This window comes from Onychomys torridus, chromosome 18 (genome assembly GCF_903995425.1).
Source record: "Onychomys torridus chromosome 18, mOncTor1.1, whole genome shotgun sequence".
NCBI classification, from domain to species: domain Eukaryota; kingdom Metazoa; phylum Chordata; class Mammalia; order Rodentia; family Cricetidae; genus Onychomys; species Onychomys torridus.
In genome coordinates, this window is record NC_050460.1 from 6,168,978 (window position 1) to 6,188,820 (window position 19,843).

Consider the following 19,843-nt stretch of genomic DNA (forward strand, 5'->3'; position numbering starts at 1 on the left):
AAGATGAGAAACGGTAGCCAAACATCTCAAAGAAGCCAGCTGTGGAGCGACATGCTCCTGCAGCCCCAGATACCAGAAGAAGCAATGGGACCAGCAGAGCCCAGGAGCTGGGGCCAGCCTGGACAACATGGGCAGACCCCCTCAGTCCCTGAGGGACACACTCTCAGACCTTGTTGCAGAGCAGAAGAGGCTCCTCCTCAAGGTCACACGGTGTGACTGTCTGAGGGCTGGTGGGACAAGGGTGATTGACTCTAACACGTGATTCACACAAGACATCTAGCCGCTTCTCTTAGCTGCCTTCCTTAGCTGGAAACCGTGTCCTGTCCTGATGGGGTGGAGAACACTAAATGCACACGAGAGTGTCAGGCTCACTCTAAATCCACATGTAGATATCACTCACACCATGAAAATCCATGTCAGAGTGTGTGCGTGTGTGTGCGTGCGAGTGCACGCGCACAAGGGGAGAGAGAGTGTACAGGAGACCCGAGGAAGACAGAGAATACAGAAGCAAGAAAGACAGGCCTAGCTGAAGGGATGGAGGGAGGGAGGTCATCCACAGAATAATGAGGGTGGCAATAACAACAATAACAGGCTAACACAAACGCTGCCTTTTTTTCCTCCCAAGCCGAATGTGAGCCGGAGCAGGGCTGAGGGGATTAATCTCTTAAGAAATAAGTGCCGTGTGCGGAGACAGGCAGTGATTAAGGTTTTAACTGATCAGTCTGCGCCTGACAGCGAACCAGCTATTATCTTAACGGAATCAAACGAACATTCAAAGCCGTGCTCAGCCCCAAACATGAAAGGAGATGTCATCTCCTGGCAGCTGGGAAGCCGCAGGGGGAGCTGAGGGAAGAGAGGGATGGAGGGAAGAGGTGAAGAGAGAGAGAGCAGTATTGTGGTGAGGGAGAGGGAAGGTGAAGAGCGAGAAAAGAGAGAGGGAGAGGGGAGAGGTTTTGTGGAGGCTCCACTGCCCCACTTTCTTCTCTCTCTCTCTCTCTCTCTTTATTTGTCTCTGTTTCTCTCTGTCTCTTTCTCTCTATGTCTCTGCCTCTCTCTGTCTCTCTGTCTCTGTTTCTTTCTGTATGTCTGTCTCTATCCCTGTCTCTCTCTCTCTGTCTCTTTCTATGTCTCTCTCTGTATCCGTCTCTCTGTGTCTCTGTCTCTCTCTTTCTGCTTCTGTATGTCTGTCTCTCTCTGTCTCTTTCTCTCTCTGTCTCTCTGTTTCTGTTCTCTCTGTGTGTCTCTCTATCTCTCTGTCTCTGTTTCTCTCTGTGTGTCTCTGTCTCTCTGTCTCTGTCTCTCTGTGTGTGTCTCATACATACACACACACACACACACACACACACACACACACACACACACCACAAATGTGTGGTGCCTTCACATCACAGGTTCTAATTGTGATACTCATCTGCTTAGAAGTCTTCAGTGTCTACCCACTTTCCAAAGAATAAAGATGGGCAGAAGAAAGCAGCAGCCAGAGGAGCAGGCTTGGAGGCTCTGGCTCATTCCCTAAGGAGACCAGAGCAAGCATGGCTCCTGCACTTCCCTTCCCTATGGCTCCAGAGCAGGGAAGGCTTTGCAAATAGCTCAGAAATGGATACAGGAATAAAGCTAAGAAAAGAAAGAGAAAGAGGAGAGTTAAGGGGGGGGGGGGGGGAGAGACAGAGAGAAGCCCAAAGAGGAGAGGTGGAGTACACAGGGGAGAGAAGAGAAAAAAGAAGCAGGAGAGAGGGGAGGGGTGGGCGGGAAGGAGATGAGAGCAGATTATATTTTGCTAGGCATTGAGACCCATCAACCCGGCAGTGGATGGCATCATGATCCTGACCAGGAAGGTAGGATCGCAAGCCTTCAGCTCCTCCGCTTATAGGAGACAGTGTGAGCCCATATCTATCTTGCTCAGATTTCACAGAGCATCTCTCTAGACAGGGAGACAGAAGCCCGGAGAAGGAAAACGGGCAGAGCTCTGCAGGGGATGCTTCCTGAACCTTCTTCCCCCTCTTGAAGGAAGGAAAGAGGTTTCCTTTCCATTCCCACCCTTTAGAAGAAAGGTCACCAGTGAGGGGAATCTGGGGATCCCTTGGGTCCAAACCAATGCCTGGCATTTAAGTATCTGAACCCCACCTCCCCGCCACACACACACACACACACACACACACACACAAGTAGTTGGAGCCCAGGGCTGTGTGCAAGCCAGACAGCATCTTACCACTAAGACCTAGCCCAGCCCAGCCCAAGTGTTTGTTAAAGGAGGGAATTTGGGAAGGGTGTGGTCTCAAGGTTGGATGGGGATGGCTACTTGGCCTGTAGCCAGTCCCACTCCACTCCTAGTGGGACTATGGCTTCCCTGGTATCTGAGGCAGGAAGGGAGCCTCCTCAGTGTCGGGAGCTTCAGACAGAGGGACATCAGCTGGAGGCTGTCTGGTAAGGATAAATCCCACCCTCAAATGTCACCCTCTGACCTCCACATGTGTGTGTGAATGAATAAATAAATAAATAATATTGGAACTGGAGAATTGGTTCAGCAGTTAAGAGCACTCACTGTTCTTACAAAGGACCTGGGTTCGGGTCCCAGCACCCACATGGTGGGTCACAATGATCTGTAACTCCATTTCCAGGCATCCAATGCCTCCTTCTGACATCCATGGGTACAGCAAGCAGATGATGCACATACATGCAGGCAAATGCTCATACACATAATATAAGCTAAACGTATATATATGCCTATCATCCCACATTTGTGAGGCTGAGGCAGGAGGATAACCAGTTAGAGGTCAGTCTGTCTCAAAAAAAAAAAAAAAAAAAAGGCAGAGAGTGTTGGAAAGATGGTTCAGAAGTTAAGAGCACTGTCTGCTTTTTCAGAGGACTCAGGTTCAATTCCCAGCACCCACAGGCAGCTCACAACCATCTAAACATCAAGTCCCAGGGGATCTGAACCCCTCTTTTGGCCTCTATAAGAACTAGGCATGCAGGCGGTACACAGATATACATGCAGACAAAATATCCATAATACATAAAAATGATTTTAATTAAAGTGAAAATAAGAATATGTGAGAGATAGAGAGACACACAGAGAGGGCAACATATTTGAAAAAAATTAAAAGATGACACCCACAGGCCACTGTGTATGAGACAATCATTTACCTTGCTTGCATCCTTTCTCTCTTGCTGACACGCTTACTAACTTGAGGAGACAGCCGTTCCTCAGAGAAAACAAGCATATGGTCCACCCTCTTTGCTCTTCACCACTCAGACTGTCACACATACACACTCACTCAGACAAGCTCTGTCTCACATATACCATTCCCTGCTCTCTCTCTCTCTCTCTCTCTCTCTCTCTCTCTCTCTCTCTCTCTCTCTCTCTCTCTCTCATACACACATGCGCGTGCACACACACAAAGCTCTAGGGTCCCTGTTCACAGTCTGCCATTCTGGGACTGAAGCCTGCTTTGGGCCAGAGCCAAAATTCCCAGAATCTCCTTTTGGTCCAAGAGAAACCAGGTGCAATGGAGTCCATTCCTAGGATATGGTGCAGCCATGTGCTTCCTGGCTCTCTCTCCTCTCCCTCCCCCCTTCTTGCTCTCCTCTCTTTCCCTCCCTTCCTCTCCTCTCCTCTTTCTACATCTCTCCCTTCCTCCTCCTCCTCCTCCTCTTTCTCTCTCTCTCTCTCTCTCTCTCTCTCTCTCTCTCTCTCTCTCTCTCTGTCTCTGTCACACATACCCCTTCTCTCTGTTCCTCCCCAAACACAGCTTTTAAGCCTACCCCAGAGGGAGGAAACCAGGGTAGACCCTGCCTACCACAACAGGTGAAATGGACCTGGGTCCCTAGAGCTGCACAGCATGGCTAACCTCTGGCTCTAAGGCAGCTATGAGTAGATACAGCCCAGTATAAAAACATAAACGTACTTAAAGCATTGTCAGCTGGTTGCTGGTTGGTTGTTATTTTTCCTGTAAATGCACTGCATGGTTCTCAGGAATGAATTTTGTAGATGACAACGATATGTCCAAACACTAGACATTCTTGGAGCACTATCCACCCTCCCTGGCTGCCCTCATCTGGCTCAGGACATTCCCAGTTCAAGCCTGTATTGTCGAAACAGCCTACTTTACCATCTCCTTTCTGGGCAGTAAACTCTTTATTTGAGTCTTATGAACTACACTTCACGAGAAGGAAACTGAGGCAGAGACAGGTCAGATTGCCTGGAGGCCATGTAAGCACATACTGAGATAGAGAGCTGGGGTCGGAAGCCTCTCCTGTATCCCTGCTTCGACCATTACGTACCCTGCCCCTGGAGAGTGCTCTCTCCCTTCCTGAGGCTCTCTTTGCCCAGCCCCAACATCCAGCCCTTTGTCCGCCAACTTCCTCAAGGACCTGTTATCAGAACCTCTCCTGGACTCCCCGATTGCACAATGCCCATGTTTATCTTCTGAACGGCATTATTTATTATCAAGAGTACAAAGGGTATTTGCCATTAATCATTCCACCCCGTCACCACCAGTTACCTGGCATGGTGCTGGACACTGGAGCAGAAAGAGACATGATGCCAAGTTACATGAGAGTACTTACCATGTGGCATTACATAGTGGTTAGTGCCCAAGAACTGGTGTCGGTTACTTAGCTAGCTAGCTAGTTAGCTAGTTAGTTTTTGACACAGGGTCTCGAGTAGCCCGGGATAGCTTCAGACTTACTCTGTAGCAGAGGGTGACCCTGAACTTCTGATCCTCGTGCCTCTGCCTCCCAAGTGTTCCAATAACTATCATGAGCCACTGGAGGTGGAAACCAGGATCCTGTATCTTCTAAGCCACAGAACTGTTTCCCCCACCCCTTTTATTGGTCATGGATGGGAACACAGGCAAAAGATTTTTTTAAAAAGTCCTTTTCCTGCTCAAGGTCATCCCGCTGTGGTGATGATAAGAGGACCTCAGGGGCGCAAGAGAACAGGGAGCTGAGCCAGGCCACCTCCTCAGTCAGTCCTGCACATGACTGCCTCACCCTCCACCTGGAACAAGACCTGCTGAGGAGACTCCCAGCCACACCAGTCACTCCCAGAACAGAGCATACAATGGTTGATTTTAGACTTTGTTCTGGGTGGAGTTTATTTGTTTTGTTTTGTGTTTTGTTTTATCTTTGTAAGAGGGAGGGGTGAGGCAGGGTCTCATGTAGCCCAGGTTGCACTTAAATTCACTATTTAGTCAAAGATGACCTTGAACTTTGACCTCCCTGTCTCTGCTTTTTCAGTGCTGGGCTTATTGGTGTGTACCACTGCACCCAGATTTGGGGTGGTGGTTTGTTATAAGGCAGTATAAAAAAAAAAAATAGATTTGTTATTCCCATGAAGGGCCATAAAGCTTATGAGGCTGCCCAGCCCAAGGTCTGTAGGTCTGTAGGTCAAGGTTAGTGCTCATGTCCCTGCCACTCAAAGTGTGGAAGCAATGAATTATTGCAACAGTGTGTCCCCAGTTAGAGATTGAAGCACAGCACTGTCTGTATGAAGTGGGTGTCTGGAAACAGCCGCTGACAAGCAAGGCGGCTCATCTGATTCCAGAACATCTGTGTCCTGCAGTATGCCACAGGAGGATGGGCAGCTGCTTCCCAGCTGTTCACAGTGAGTCTACATCCGGGATCTCAGTGGGCGGGGTGGGACCTAAAAACCCAGAGTCTGGACATCACTGTGGACTTCCACAGACACTTTAAAAAGAAAATACTTTTTAGGGACTGAAGAGATGGCTCAGTGGTTAAGACAGCCTGCTACTCTTGCAGAGGACTTGAGTTTGATTCCCAGCACCCATGTCAGGTGACTCACAGCTGCCTATAACTCCAGCTCCAGGGGATCCATACCCTCTTCCACAGGTATCTGAACATAAATGGCGCACAGACACACACACACACACACACACACACACACACACACATTTTTTTTTTTAATTTAAAAGGAGAGGGCTGGATAAATAGCACGGAGGTTAAGAGCACTCACTGTTCTTGCAGAGATCCTAGGTTCAGTTCCTGGCACCACATGACAGCTCACAACCATCTGCAAATCCAGTTCCAGGGGATGAAATGGCCTCTTCTTTCCCACAGATTCCTGAATGCACATGTTAGAGAGAGAGAGAGAGAGAGAGAGAGAGAGAGAGAGAGAGAGAGAGACACGCCCTCATACACACACACACACACACACACACACACTCACACACACTCACACACACTCACACAATCACACACACACACACACACACACACACACACACACACACACAATAATAATAAGTAAATAAACAAATTTTAATGCATTCTGGTTCGAAAACTACTGGGTGAGATCATCTGCCTGCCCCACCCTCCCAAGATTCATGAATGAAGGCAGTAAGGGGATGTGTGGTTTATCCAGCTGCTGTGGTCCCCATCTCTGAGGAGAACTGGGAACAAGAGAGAGAGAGCCATGATGAGAAATGTGGAATTCAAAGGACTTCTCTGACCTAGCAGTAAGTGGGTGTAGGGAAAGGTGCTGGAGACTGCTAGGCAGCTGCAAGCAGGCTGCAGAGAGGAGGCTCGGGCTGGGGCAGGAGAAGCTGAGGAGGCAGCCTACAGCCCTGTGTTCGCCACAGAAGTTAGCGTGAAACTGGGCGTGGTGATGTGCTTATGAGGTGGAGGCAGGAGGATTTTCTTTTTTTCCATTTTCATGCATGGGTGTGCATGTTTTGCATGTATTGGTCACACATATGCGTGAAGGAGAGCATGCACATTTGTGGAGGTACTTTGGAGGCCTAAGTCTGAAATCAGGGGTCAGCCTCCAAGATATTTCTACCTTATTCATACAGGATCTCTCAATCAAACTCAGAGCTCACTGATATGGGTAGTCTTATGAGCCAGCTTGCTCTGGGTCTCCACTTTCCTAGGCTGGACTTACAGGCAGATTGTGCACCTACCCAGCATTTCTGTGGGTTCTAGAGACCAGAACTCCAGTCCTTATGCTTATGTACAGGCACATTAACCTCTGAGTCACCTCATAGCCCCAGCTCCTGGCAGGAAAAGCTTGAGTCCAGGCCCTGTCTTTATATATATATAATTCCTACCCCCTAAGACTGTAGTGAGGTAAAATAGGCAAATCAGGGGCAAGTGTAACCCAGTGCTTGACAAGGGACAGCAATGCTACCATTCATAGAAGATCTTCAGTAGGGACATAACCAAGCTAGAGGTCCCCAAATGTGTCCTCTACATAGTCCCACATAACGGCACACACAGTGTATGTGCTTAGGGACAGTGGAGGATTATGAAGCAGAATCCGGAGTAGATGGGGCTCAGGGAGTCACACAGGAACAAACAAATGGGTACCCCATTCCTGCAGGACCTCCTTGAGAGGCAAAGGGCCAGAGCTGAGGAGGAGCTGGTCAAGCTCAGGAGGGAGCAGACTGGGCTCCTGGAAGGAGGGAGGACGAAGCTGGAGACTGAGTGCCCATTCTTATATGAAGGAGAGCTGTCCCTTGAGCTTGAGACGGTCCTCTGTATAAAGCAAAATCACTCTCTGGAAACAGTGGGAGTGAGGCCAGGCTCCAGGATGGCCCAGGACAGAGCTCTGTACTGGCTGGGCCTCCAGGGCTGGAATGACTGGGCTCTGAATCTTCATTCTGCCATGAAATAGTTAGGCAGTCACATGCTAGCTACTGATCTCAGCTGTAGCAAGCACTGTGGCTGTCATGGTGGTCCCTGATCTGAGGGTCCTGGAGGCCTAGCAAGAGACACACAGAAAAGCTTTAGTGAGTCCATGGATGGCCAAGGACACATCCAGTCAAAAATGAAGATTTCATAGTGTCCTTGTGTGTGGGGGGGTGTCTTTATGAGCAGGATCAAGCTGCCTTTGCAGAGATGAAAAGAACCTGAGAACAAGATGAGAAAGGTCTGAACTGGGGTCCTGGGGTGGTTATCACGGTTAAAAGTCTGCAATGGAGACTGGAGAGGCTTGGAGGCCTAGCTACGTTAAGAGGTCCAGAGATAAGTCAGGATGACCACAGGGCTCACAGGTGTCTCTCTGTCCTCTATGACAGCCCCTGCCAGCTGCCCTGGCGTCCCTGGGTCCCCAGGGTCAGACCATTACAGGTGAGATTTATCACAGCAGGTGTGCAGCATGATGGTATATTACCCAGGATTATGGACTGTAACAGAATAATCTCCCTAATGTAATTCAAGCTCTCGACATGGCTTATGGCTCCTTAATGTACCTCAGACCGAAGAATTACAGGAACATTCTCCCTCCAGATCCCCATGTCCCCTCCCTCCCTTCCCTGTCAACCCCTAAATGATTTAGGCAATTGCCTGCAGCCAGATCTCCGCATCTAGTCATAAGTCAGCGCAGCTCAGTAAACATGACAGGCCAGGAGCTTCTCCCAATTTATCATTCATCTAGAGAAGCTTCTCTGTCCTCACAGGGGAGGATAACCTATGACCCCTGGGATGCAGAGAGGGGTCATCCTATGATGCTTCCTGGACTCCAAGGCTTGAGCAAGCCCCCATCCAATATGATAGTCCTCTGGGCTTCATCACCCTCTAGACTCAGAAAACAACCCCAGAGCCACAGAAAAATGGTACAGCCAGAGAGGGTGCTAAGATCTGAGTGCCTATGTCTGTGAACTGACCTTGTGAACTCACACAACCCAGACCAAAAAAAAAAAAAAAGTTATTTTCTACAAAGAGGCAGTGCTGGGTGATTATTGAGCATTTACTAAGCACCTGCATTATCCCAAGTACTTTAAGTGATCTATCCGTTGAACACTTCCAACAATGTTTGAGTAGTGACTATTATTCTCCATTTTTCTAAGAAAACTGAGGCTCAGACAGGTGACACCAAGGTCACAGATCTATCAAGGAGGAAGCTGCTACACGAGTCTAGACAGCCTGGTCCCAGAGTCTGTATGTGACAACCTTCTGCTCCATTCAATGATATGATTTACGGTGCCTGGAAAGTTCCCCAACCTCTGGTCCCATGGTTCCAATCATCCACCTAGTCTTCCCATTCATGTGACAGGGGACAGAGTGAGAGTAATGACTCTCAGGCTCACTGGCATGATCAGAGAGCTAGGGTTCCGCCAACCAGCAGCCAAAAAACTATTTGAGAGCCCTCCACTCAGGCCTAGAGTGACGTCTTCCCTGGCCCAGCCTATCTTGACTCCCTCTTCTGCTGCTCTGAGTCCACACCTCTCCTCTCTGCTTTCCTACACACAGACCCAGGGCTCCCCCAGACTTCAGGCCCTGAGGAGAGCGGAGAAAGTGTCTCCCCACATTAGGAAGCAGCTGCAGGTGTGCATGAATTCCTCCTGAAATCAGTGCAATCCTAACAAGGCAGTTTTCTGGGCAGGAGATGCAACCAGTGAGTGCCTTCTGCATATACTGCAACCAGTGAGTGCCTTCTGCATATACTGCAACTAGTGAGTGCCTTCTGCATATACTGCAACCAGTGAGTGCCTTCTGCATATACTGCATCCAGTGAGTGCCTTCTGCATATACTGCAACTAGTGAGTGCCTTCTGCATATACTGCATCTAGTGAGTGCCTTCTGCATATACTGCAACCAGTGAGTGCCTTCTGCATATACTGCAACTAGTGAGTGCCTTCTGCATATACTGCATCTAGTGAATGCCTTCTGCATATACTGCATCTAGTGAGTACCTTCTGCATATACTGCAACTAGTGAGTGCCTTCTGCATATACTGCATCTAGTATGTGTCTTCTGCATATACCACCCCAGTCTTTCCCTAAAGTTCTTTCCATCCTAAGCACAACCATTGTGAATTGGTGGCTTAACCTTTGGAGTTCACTGTCTCCAAAATGAGCCAAAATGGGCTGATAGCAGCAAGAACTAAATTCATAACCTGGTTCTTAAAAATTAAAAAAAAAAAAAAGCATTCCAGATACAGTACTCCACACTAACAACTGTAACACACACACACACACACACACACACACACACACTCTCCCCTTGGGTGTCAGTGGCCACTTTGAATTTCTAAGTAGGGTCACCTGCATACCCATTATCTATCTTGTGCCCACGGGCAGTAAGAAGAGAACTCCAGGCAAGGCTAGGGGTGATTCAGTTGCTGGAGTGCTTGCCTAGCATACATGAAGCCCTGGACTCCATTCTAAGAGTTGCAAAAACCCTGCCATGGTGGTGTATAGGTTCAATCCCAGAACTTGGATCAGAAGTCCTTAACTATAAAGTGAGTTTGGGGCCAGCCTGGGTTACGTGAGATGGTTTCAAAAAGAAGGAGGAGGGATAAGAAGAAGAAAAGGGGGGAGAAAACAATCCAGGAGCACTGCCTGTCTCCAGTAGTGACACAGATGGGGTGGGGAGTGGAGATTAGGTCAAAGGTTTAGCAGTCACCTGTCTCTGGCTCTTAGGAAGCTCTGCAGCAGCCTCTCCTGAGAGAGGGAGTGATATGCTGCCAGATCCATGAAGGAGGCCCAAGGCCCTTCCAGAATGACTCTGTGTAAGGAAGGGTCTGCTTCCTTCCCAGTTCTGTCCTTTTGGCCTCCTCCCCTTCAGAGTAGCTAACGCAGGCAAAGAGGACTGTTGTTCCAGGAGGTACCACGAGGGGGCGCCTGTGTTTGACTGTGTGGGGTCAGGAAGGATGCCCACTCAGTGAATGCTAGAAGTCGGCCAAGGGCCCCACCAAGAGCCAGACTGAAATAAGAGGTTGGGAGACCCAGAAAGGGACTCTAAGCCACAGAGACTGTATTCTAAGCTCTTAAAGGACCTGGCTTTAGATGTTCCTTTTTGTCCTAAATCGAGTGTGCGTGGTAAAGTGTTCTCATTTGACGGTCGGATTCACTGGCCCTGTGGGGCAGATGGGATGATCTATCTGTCTTTTACAGTTGGCAGAACCAAGGTTCTCAGAGATCCAAGACTTGCGTGGGATCACACAGCCAACCTCCAGCAGAGCTTCTGTTAGCCTGATTGTCTGGATCTCCTAACTGCTGGCCCTAGTCTCCTGTATGTCCCAGCCTCTTCCAGGTATTTGCACCAGGTTGAGCACACTACAGAGGCAACAATGGATGGATGGATGGATGGATGGATGGGTGGATGGATGGATGGATGGATGGATGGATGGATGGATGGATGGGTGGGTGGGTGGGTGGATGGATGGATGGATGGGTGGGTGGGGGTGGGTGGATGGGTGGGTGGATGGATGGATGGATGGATGGATGGATGGATGGATGGGTAGATGGGTGGATAAAGGATGGATGGATGGATGGATGGATGGATGGATGGATGGGTAGATGGGTGGATAAAGGATGGATGGATGGATGGGTAGATGGGTGGATGGATGGATGGATGGATGGATGGGTAGATGGGTGGATAAAGGATGAATGGATGGATGGATGGATGGATGGATGGATGGACTGATGGATGGACAGGCCCTGTGGACTAAGTTACAACTTTCCTGGGTGAAGTCTCTGTTGGTCCACAGTGCAAAGAACTGAGTAAAACCTTAGCTTTGCTCTCCCACTTCCCAAGTCACACCCTTCTCCAACCACAAAACTCTCAAAGCAAAAGGCAACTGACATGGGGTCCAATTCATTTATGTACATGAGGAAGGTAAGCTGCAGCTGGGGCGAGTGGCCAGCTCATCCCAACAACAGGTATTTCCTTGGAGCTCCTTGTATGGATCCCACTGGTGTGTGGCGGTGGGGTGATATTTATTTCAAAACCTCTTACATTGGGCTGGGGGTGTGGTTGAGATGGCAGAGAGCTGGCCCAGCATACACTAAACCCTGGATTCAACCACCAGCACCCAGAAACTAAATGCAGTGGTGCACACTAGATCCCAGTTACTAGGAAGATAGAGACAAGAGGATCAGAAGTTCAAGGTCAACCTCAGTTACATAGAGTTAGAGGACAGCCTTGGACACATGAGACCCCATCTTTTAAAAAAAAAAAAAAAAGCAATCGAAGCTGTTGTCCTCATGACACTTGCATTAGAAGGAAGAGACCAAGAATTCAGTGTGTAAATATGCTGCATGCTATATAGCAATAAATGCTACTGGGCAAGGGACGTGGGCCTCCTGCTATGGAAGCTGAGCAACAGGAGTGTCGACTGGAGGGTTTTAAACAGAAGACAAACAGTATGTGACTTCAGAAGGGGAGAGGAGGGGAAGGGAAGGGAGGGGAGGGAAGGGGAGGAGAGGGAAGGGGAGAGGAGGGAAAGGGAGAAGACAAGGGCTGGAGAGAGCTCAGCAGCTAAGATTAGCACACACTGCTCTTGCAGAGGACCCTAGTTGAGTCCCCAGCATCCAGGTGGGATGGCTCACAACTGCCTATAACCAGGTCCAGGATATCCAATGCCCTCTTCTGGCCCCTGGGTGCAATTTCTCACAAGTACACACACACACACACACACACACACACACACACACACACACATTAAAAGCAAAACCTTTTTTAAAAATAAGTATTTTTCAAAAGTAAGAGCTGAAGAGATGGGCTCAGAGATTAAGAGCACTTACTGCTCTTGCAGAGGACCCAGGCTTGGTTGCAGCGCCCATATGGTGGCTCACACCCATCTGTAACTCCAGCTCCAAAGATCTGACACCTGCTTCTGCCTCCCCAGCTCCTGCAGATTTGTGGTGCTCATAAACTTATAGGAGCACACCTACAGCATTTTTTAAGAGAAGGAGTAGATAAGAAGGAAGAAAAGAAATATGGTGGTTTGGAACAGTGACCTACATGGGGAACAGCAGACTCTGGACTTATTCTGGTGGCGAAATAAACAGTGTATGTTAAGACGCTGTGTGGTGGTGTAATGAGGAAGAACTGTAAGTAGCCCAAGATCATCTTCTGGAGACACAGGGAAGGGGCGTTTGCCCTTTCTGAGGTAAAGAGGGACTCACAGATTACCAGGTAAGGAGGAAGGTAAGTCTGGCGATCAGGTTTTTGAAGTTGAGAGCATGAAGTCTGAGGTGCACTGATGTTCGGGTACAGGTAACTGGATTGTTGGGTCTTCGGACCCGAGAGTAGGAGAGATAAATGGCAGAGCTAAAAGAACAAAGCCGAAAATCTCGGGTCTCCAGGCTCCCAACGGAACTCTTTCCGCAGTAAAGAGAAAGCATGCTCTCACGCACAAAGGACAAGGAGGATTTACACGCTCGAAAGTTAGGGCGCAAAAGAGGAAATACGGTAACTGGGCGCTCGCTCTGCTCGCTGCTGCTGCTGCTGGAGCTCACACACTAGGCCTGCGCCTGCCGCGGGCGGGCTATCTGCGGGAACTTGGGTGGAGTGGGGCGGCGCAGGGCTCCGTGTGCCTTCCTCGCGGGCGAAGCTGTGGCTGCTTGGGATGAGGGCGATCTCATCTGAGGTCTGGGTTTCTCCTCTGCCCCTTCAACGGTCTTGACTCGTTTCCTAGAGCCATTTACCTCGCTGATCAACCTCCTGGAGCTGGCTAGAAAGGACAAGGAAAAATCGTCTTGATAGGCCGCGGTTGCCGAACCCTCTCATGCAGTCCCAGGCTGGGTCTCCCAGATCTGCTGGGTGGCAACCAGTCCCTTGGATCCAAGTGGCTGTATGAGAACTGGGGAGCCGCGTACGTCCACCCTCCTCGATTTCAGAAGAAATCAAGGAGAGGGGTAACCTGCCCAAGGCCCCACAGTGAACCCAGGGAGCTGTGCCACATTCCCAAGTGTCTGGGGTTCCCAATTTCTTAGCTATCCTAGCAACACTGGAGACCCCATGGTGCCAGAGGAGTTGGGAAACTTCAGTTCCACTTTTACCAGCCCTGTGTTTGAGCTCTTCCTCTCCGAGGTTTAAAAAAAAAAAAAAGAATCGCTCTTGCCTGCCTTCCCGTCTTATAGACGGACAAATGAATCAAGAAGAAGCAACAGCTGTTCTTGACCAACGCGGCACTGTCCGGGACTCCTGGCGTCAGGCCTTGCGTCCTCCCAGCTTTGAAAAGCATGCCACCTCTCTAGCTATGGAGAATGGGGGATTAGAGGGAGGAATGGCCAGAGAGAATCCCGAAAGGCGCCCCAGCACAAAGCCACGGTGTCTGCCCTGCCCTAGGGACTCCAGGGTCAGTGACAGGGGCCTAGGAGGAGGAGCGGGGAGAGCGGAAGTCCCCGCTCCGAGGCCCCACTTCCCCCTCCCCCGGCCAGCCCCGGGGCAGGTGAAGAGAGACCCGGCTCTGCTCCAGGTGGCGAGGCACAGACGGGGGTGGGGGAAGGCCCGGCAACAATAGCACTTTTATTTGGGACTGTTGGGTTCAGAGCGGGTGGGCGGAGGAGGAGGACGACGCCGACCGGGCCGCGGGGGAGGGGACCAGCCGCAGCATCTGGCTACACACCTGCTCCTGCTTAACCCTGTGCGTGCTGGGCGCTCGGCTGGCGGGGGCGAGCTAACCAAGACTCCAGCTGGGGGACACCTCCCTTGGGCCCTTGGCCAGGTTTGGAGATCTCCAAGAATAGGAGCAAAAGGGATCCTTATAAAGATAGAGCTTCCGATGCGCCTAGCCGTGCCCTTGGCCCTGCGTTGGGACCCCGGGTGGGACTCGGCCGGCTGCAGAACAAATCCCAGTGGCTTTTGGGGGAGGCGAAGACTTCCTGGCATCCTACGGCCGTTCCGGGAAGCCGGCCTTCCGGAGGTTGTGGCGCCCAGAGCCATGCCAGGCGGGGCAACTCTGCGCAGGGCACATCCCATCGCTCGGCGCGCTTCCCAGCTCGGCGCTGCAGGTGAGCCGGGTGCCCCGCACACTAACCCCGGACTGAGACTCCCGGGCGCCCCCTGCCGGCGGGGAGGCTCGAGCCCCGCGCTGCACCTGCCCGCACCCGGGACACACTCTACTCCGCCACCACCACCACCCTCCGCCACCTCCCATGCCCGCAGGCCCACGGTGCCCCCTAAGCTGGCTCGAGGCCTGGCATGCTGACTCGCTGCACAATCCGAACTTGTTTGTAGGCGGAGGAGCTGAGCCGGGTGCGGCGGCCCTGAGCCAACCCACTGATCCCATAAAATATTATTTGTGTTTAAAAATTCCAGTAATTGGCTATGCAGCCGCTTTTTCCGAGCCCCGTGCCAAGCGCAGTAAAAATTCGCACTCCGGCCGGAGTTATTCTCATCATGCAAATTCCCATTTTCTGTAAACAGGGTTAAAACGTTTGGAAGGTCTCTCTCTCTCTCTCTCTCTCTCTCTCTCTCTCTCTCACACACACACACACACACACACACACACACACACCACACCACCACCACCACCACCACCACCACCACCACCACCACCACCACCACCACACCACCACTCTCCGCGGCTGCAACCAACGAAGAAAAGTTAGAAGGACGTTAGTGAATGGTGTCGATCCTGGGGTTACCTTGGTAATCGAAAAGCAAATCTCAAATAGTTCCCCCAGTCGATACCCCTTGAAGACCAGAGGCTGGACTCCTGAGGAAAACTAGCATTTCCTCAGCTTTCTCCTCTTCCCCTAGCTGAATAACAGACATCATTAAATAATGGAATTGTAATTCTTTTCTGTTAAAGAAAAATGTTTAACTTCTTATGAGGGGGCTTGTCAGAGGACAGTTAGCAGGAGCCTGGTTTTGCCTTCCACGCTATGGGTTCCTAGGATGACCTTAGGTCATCAGACTTGGCAGCAAGGGTTTTTACTCACTGAACCATCCCGCCAGCCTCTTTCTCCTCTTTATCATAGGAGCAAACTGAGCCCAGAGACGGTAACAGCTTTTTAAAGTCACATAGTAAACGTGTGCCAGAGCTCAGGCCCGCACAGGTTGACCCACTGCCCAGCCATCAGGACCCTTGCCATAGAAGGCTGAAGCAGGTGTCCAATCCTTCTGGGGCAGAGCCCCACATCCTCCAAGGGGAGAGGCTGACTGACTCTAGGCAAAATAACTGCGTGCGGGGGGGGGGGGGGGGGGGGGGGGGGCTGTAACTCTCAAAGTGCCCACTTCCTGTCCTTGCCTGGAGGGAGGAGGGGAGAGCCCCAAGCAGGGCCTTGGAAACCCTGAGTAATGGACAGGAGCCTCTGCCGGACCCCGCCCAGAGTTGGTTGCTGTAAACCAGCTACTGAGAAGGGAAACTACTCACGTGGGAGGGAGGGATTGTTTTTAAGCAGAGGCAGATGGGAAACAAAATTCTGAAGTTGGTAAGGGAGGTGGAAATCGAAAGAAAATATATAACACATGTTGTGGGTAATATGTATTATTTGCAATATCTGAGGACCCTCTGTGTGCCAGATACTACTTTTCATTAGCATCATTTAACAAGTTGGAGAGATGGAAACTAATTTGCTTCCCATTCTGCAGATGAAGATACTGAGGCTCTAGGAGATGAAGTCAGTTACCCTGGGTCCTGGTAGGAAATCCCAAGTGTTCACACCCACTTCCTCATACTTACCCCTCCCCCCAGCCCTTGTGGGGATGTTCCTCAGCCTCCCAAATCATTCACCCCTAGACCTTTCTTCTCACTGAGGATAACCTAGATAGGCAGGCTGGCTGGAGTGCTGAACTCAGTCTCCTAATTCTAATCAATGAAAACAAGGAAGACACCAAAAGAACCACACAGGGATATTGGTGGTCCCTCTCATGCATACCCCCAAGCCGGTCACACGCCCTAAAGCTCCAGAGTCAGAGACTATGAAGTGGGGTTTTAGGCCACCAGTAGTAGCATTTCAGCACCAGCTGGAGGGCCTTTGTGCAGAGATCTGGCCAGTTTCTCACTTCCCTTCTCCCAAGTCAGCTATAAGCCTATAATTCTACCTCTACTACTGTAGAAATTCAGGTCCTCAGTGCCTGGTATTCCAGTCCTCGGGAGGCTGAGGCAGGAGGATATTGAGTTTGAGAACAGCCTGGGCTAACAAAGAGACCTTGTCAAAATCAAAAAAAACAAGCAAACAATCCACACCCACACCAGAGTCTTGTCCAGTTGTATGTAGTGAACATGGAAATTCATTGTCAATCTCTAGGACACTCTCAATGCCGGGCACAATGGTACCTGCCTAAAGGTGGAGGCAAACAGATTGTAAGTGCCAGACTAACCTGGACTACATAAGGAGATTCAGCTCCCAAAACAACCAGGCACAGTGGCACATGCCTTTTATTCCAGCACTTGGGAGACAGAGGCAAGCAGATCACTGAGCTTGAGACCAGCCTTGATTAATAGAGAGTTCCAGGACAGCCAGGGCTCCATCATGAGACACTGTGTCAAAAAAAAAAAAAAAAAGAAAAAGAAAAAAAAAAAAAAAAAAAAAAAAAACACTGCAAAACCAATCAAGCAAAAATGAAAAGTGAGGAATGTGGTAACTTATTCCCACAATCCCCCAAATTTGGCAGGCCAAAGCTAGACGGATGCTGTAAGTTTGAGGCAGTTTGGACTGCAAAGTGAGTTTGAGACTAGACTGGAAGATTATTTAAGTAATTAAATAAATAAATAAGCAAATATGGTTCTTGTCGTGAGCCAGACGGATTCAGGAAGCGTTGAAGCTCCTTGTCCGTCTCTGACTAGAAGTAGTGTCAAGGTACAGATATCTGGGGGTGAGGTTGGACCATCAGTGGCAGCAGGCAGGTGGGCAGTTCCTAAAGGTGTGATGTCTACAGAGGGGTGGAGACTCTTCTTAAGGGGTGGAGACTCTTTCTTAAGGAAAAGTCCTGGCGGATGGTAGCATGGGAAAGAAGACAAAGCCACGGTCCCAGAGCACCTGGTCACTAACGACCTTATCTGGTCACCTCCTGACTGTTCCAGCTTGACTCTTCTATCCCAGAATGGCATGGAGCCACTGCTAGGGCCTGGGTATAGGGTCCAGGGATGTGGGAAGAATTTCTTTCCTACCCATCTCCCTGTTAGCTCCAGGGTAACCCACTCTCCCCTGACTCCAAAGAAGGAGGGGGGGGTCCCCAACTGAGCTGTGGACTCTGTCTGTGATAACGTCCATTACACAGAGCATCTGGGGAGATGGAAGTAGAATGAACAAGCCCAGACAGCCTAACAAACCAGATTTGGTGAAGACACTGTGACTCCTTTGGGCTGTGACTCACAAGGATGATGTCACAATGGGTTTGGAGGTGTGGCTCTTACTTTTAAGCTAAGGTAAAGCAGCTCTCCTTCACATTCCCTTCCCTTCTATTCCTGAGTGGATAGGATGGAGTGGCATGGGCCGGTCCCACGGCCTGTCGTCCACTGGGCAAATGACTTTGGAGGTCCGTCTCAAGGACAGACGTGAGCGGAAATGATCTCAAACCCAAATCTATACAAAACTATTGTTTAGAAATTTATATAGTCGAGGAAGAAAGCTCAATGGCTCACTAAGGCGCTCAGTAAGCGCCCCTGACATGCCAGGTACAAACTTAGGTGGTGGTGGCTATCAGAGAGGAAGGAAGGGTTGAGGGACCTACCCAAGGTGATGAATATGCAGGTTCTGGGCTGGCTCTGCCTAACTGGTAAGATTTTTGTCAGGCAGAGGGACAGAGAGCCAGGTATGGTGTCTCAAACCTGTGATCCCAGCACTTGGAAGACTGCACCCGCCTGGGGAATCATGAGTTTGAGGCCAGCCTGGGCTACATAGTGAGACACTGTCTCAAAAAAAAAAAGGGGGAGGGAGGCTGTCAATATATTCTAAGTGGAGAGATCAGCATCCAACTAGCCTGGTGTGGGTAGACCTAAAGCGGAAATCTGGGGTGAAGGGTTAGCTAGGGGAGGTGGGGGAAGTCAGGGAGGGGATGCGATTCTTCCCCAACCCTGTCAATCCTGGATTCCCTCCTTCATGTGAGGTTCCTACCACCCCTGTTTTTTAAGAGGAAAGATGGGTGAATTCCATCTTCAATCCTGTGCCCAAGATCCCACCTGTGGAGGACATATGGGACAAAGAAAAGGAAGAGGAGGAGGAGGAGGAGGAAGAGGGGGAGGAGGAGGAGGATACCATAGACAAAGAAAAAGAGAAAGAAGAAGCAAACAGGTAAGCAGGACACCACCCCTACTGCTGCCTCCTCCACTGGTTCCCACCCTCTCCAGCTCCCTCAGTCTGTGATGTCTCCTGGGACTTCTCCTGTGACCTCTGACCCTCCTGTGTCTCTTCTTCACCCTGACACCATTTCTCCTTCCTATTTTGCTCAGGATCAAATCCCTCCTTGGAGTACCCAAGCAGGACTCGGTGTGGGGCCTGATGGCTTGGCCCAGGCACCCTCCAGAGCCAGCCTGGTGGTGGGAAGACTTTTCCCTGCCCCCACTCCGTGGACCCCGCCTCTGCCAGTGCAGACTGAGGACAAAGATGAGGCTCCACCCCCTGCCTTCCCTGGCCTCCTTCTCCACCTCCAAAACCTTGCCCTCACTGGCAACCAGAGATGAGCCTAGCTGGCTAAGAAACCAGCCTCTGACTGAGCCTCCTCCAGCTTCCAGACTGAAGACCCCCAAGGCAGTGCCAAGGCTTCATGCCAAGGTCTCCCCTAAGAGATCTACTGTCCCCAAGTCCGGGCGACAGCAGACCCCAATGTCAATGTGGCCTCCGATTATTTTAACCCCTCCCTCCAAGAGCTCTGCTCTTAAGGGACAACACACATCCTCTGCCAAGGAGGCCTCTCATGCCCCAGGTGCCTGGAGCAACCCCTTGCCTCACCTTCCTTCAAAATAAATATTTTTGTTACACCACTAACAGTCTAATGCAGTTCTGGGCACTTTTAGAAGTATTAGCTCATGTAATCCTCACAGTATTTCTAAAAAATCAAAGCATAGGTCAGGTTCCCCTCACCCCACTCCCAACAGGGTCTCCTGTTACCCAGGCTGATCTAAAGAAGACATTGAACTTCTGATCCTCCTGCCTCCCTCTGAAATGCTGGGATTACAGGCATGTCACCATGCCCAGGTTTATGG

At 50.4% G+C, this 19,843-nt stretch overlaps 1 protein-coding gene across 1 annotated transcript; it reads left to right on the forward strand.

The window, feature by feature from the left end:
• Window positions 1-18,119: 18,119 nt before the first annotated feature.
• Window positions 18,120-19,604, forward strand: LOC118570061 (serine/arginine repetitive matrix protein 1-like). The gene is made up of 3 exons (XM_036168432.1): window positions 18,120-18,177; window positions 18,773-18,932; window positions 19,091-19,604. Exons 1-3 carry the CDS (start codon window positions 18,120-18,122, stop codon window positions 19,602-19,604), a joined length of 732 nt encoding a protein of 243 aa, XP_036024325.1.
• The last annotated feature ends 239 nt before the right edge of the window (window positions 19,605-19,843 follow it).

Excerpts from the sequence above, each read along its gene's own strand:
- LOC118570061 (XM_036168432.1), top strand. The coding sequence starts at position 18,120 with ATGGAGTGGCATGGGCCGGTCCCACGGCCTGTCGTCCACTGGGCAAAT. Across the intron at positions 18,178-18,772 it reads CTGGGCAAATGACTTTGGAG|AGGAAAGATGGGTGAATTCC; the intron begins GTCCGTCTCAAG and ends CTGTTTTTTAAG. Across the intron at positions 18,933-19,090 it reads GAGAAAGAAGAAGCAAACAG|GATCAAATCCCTCCTTGGAG; the intron begins GTAAGCAGGACA and ends TATTTTGCTCAG.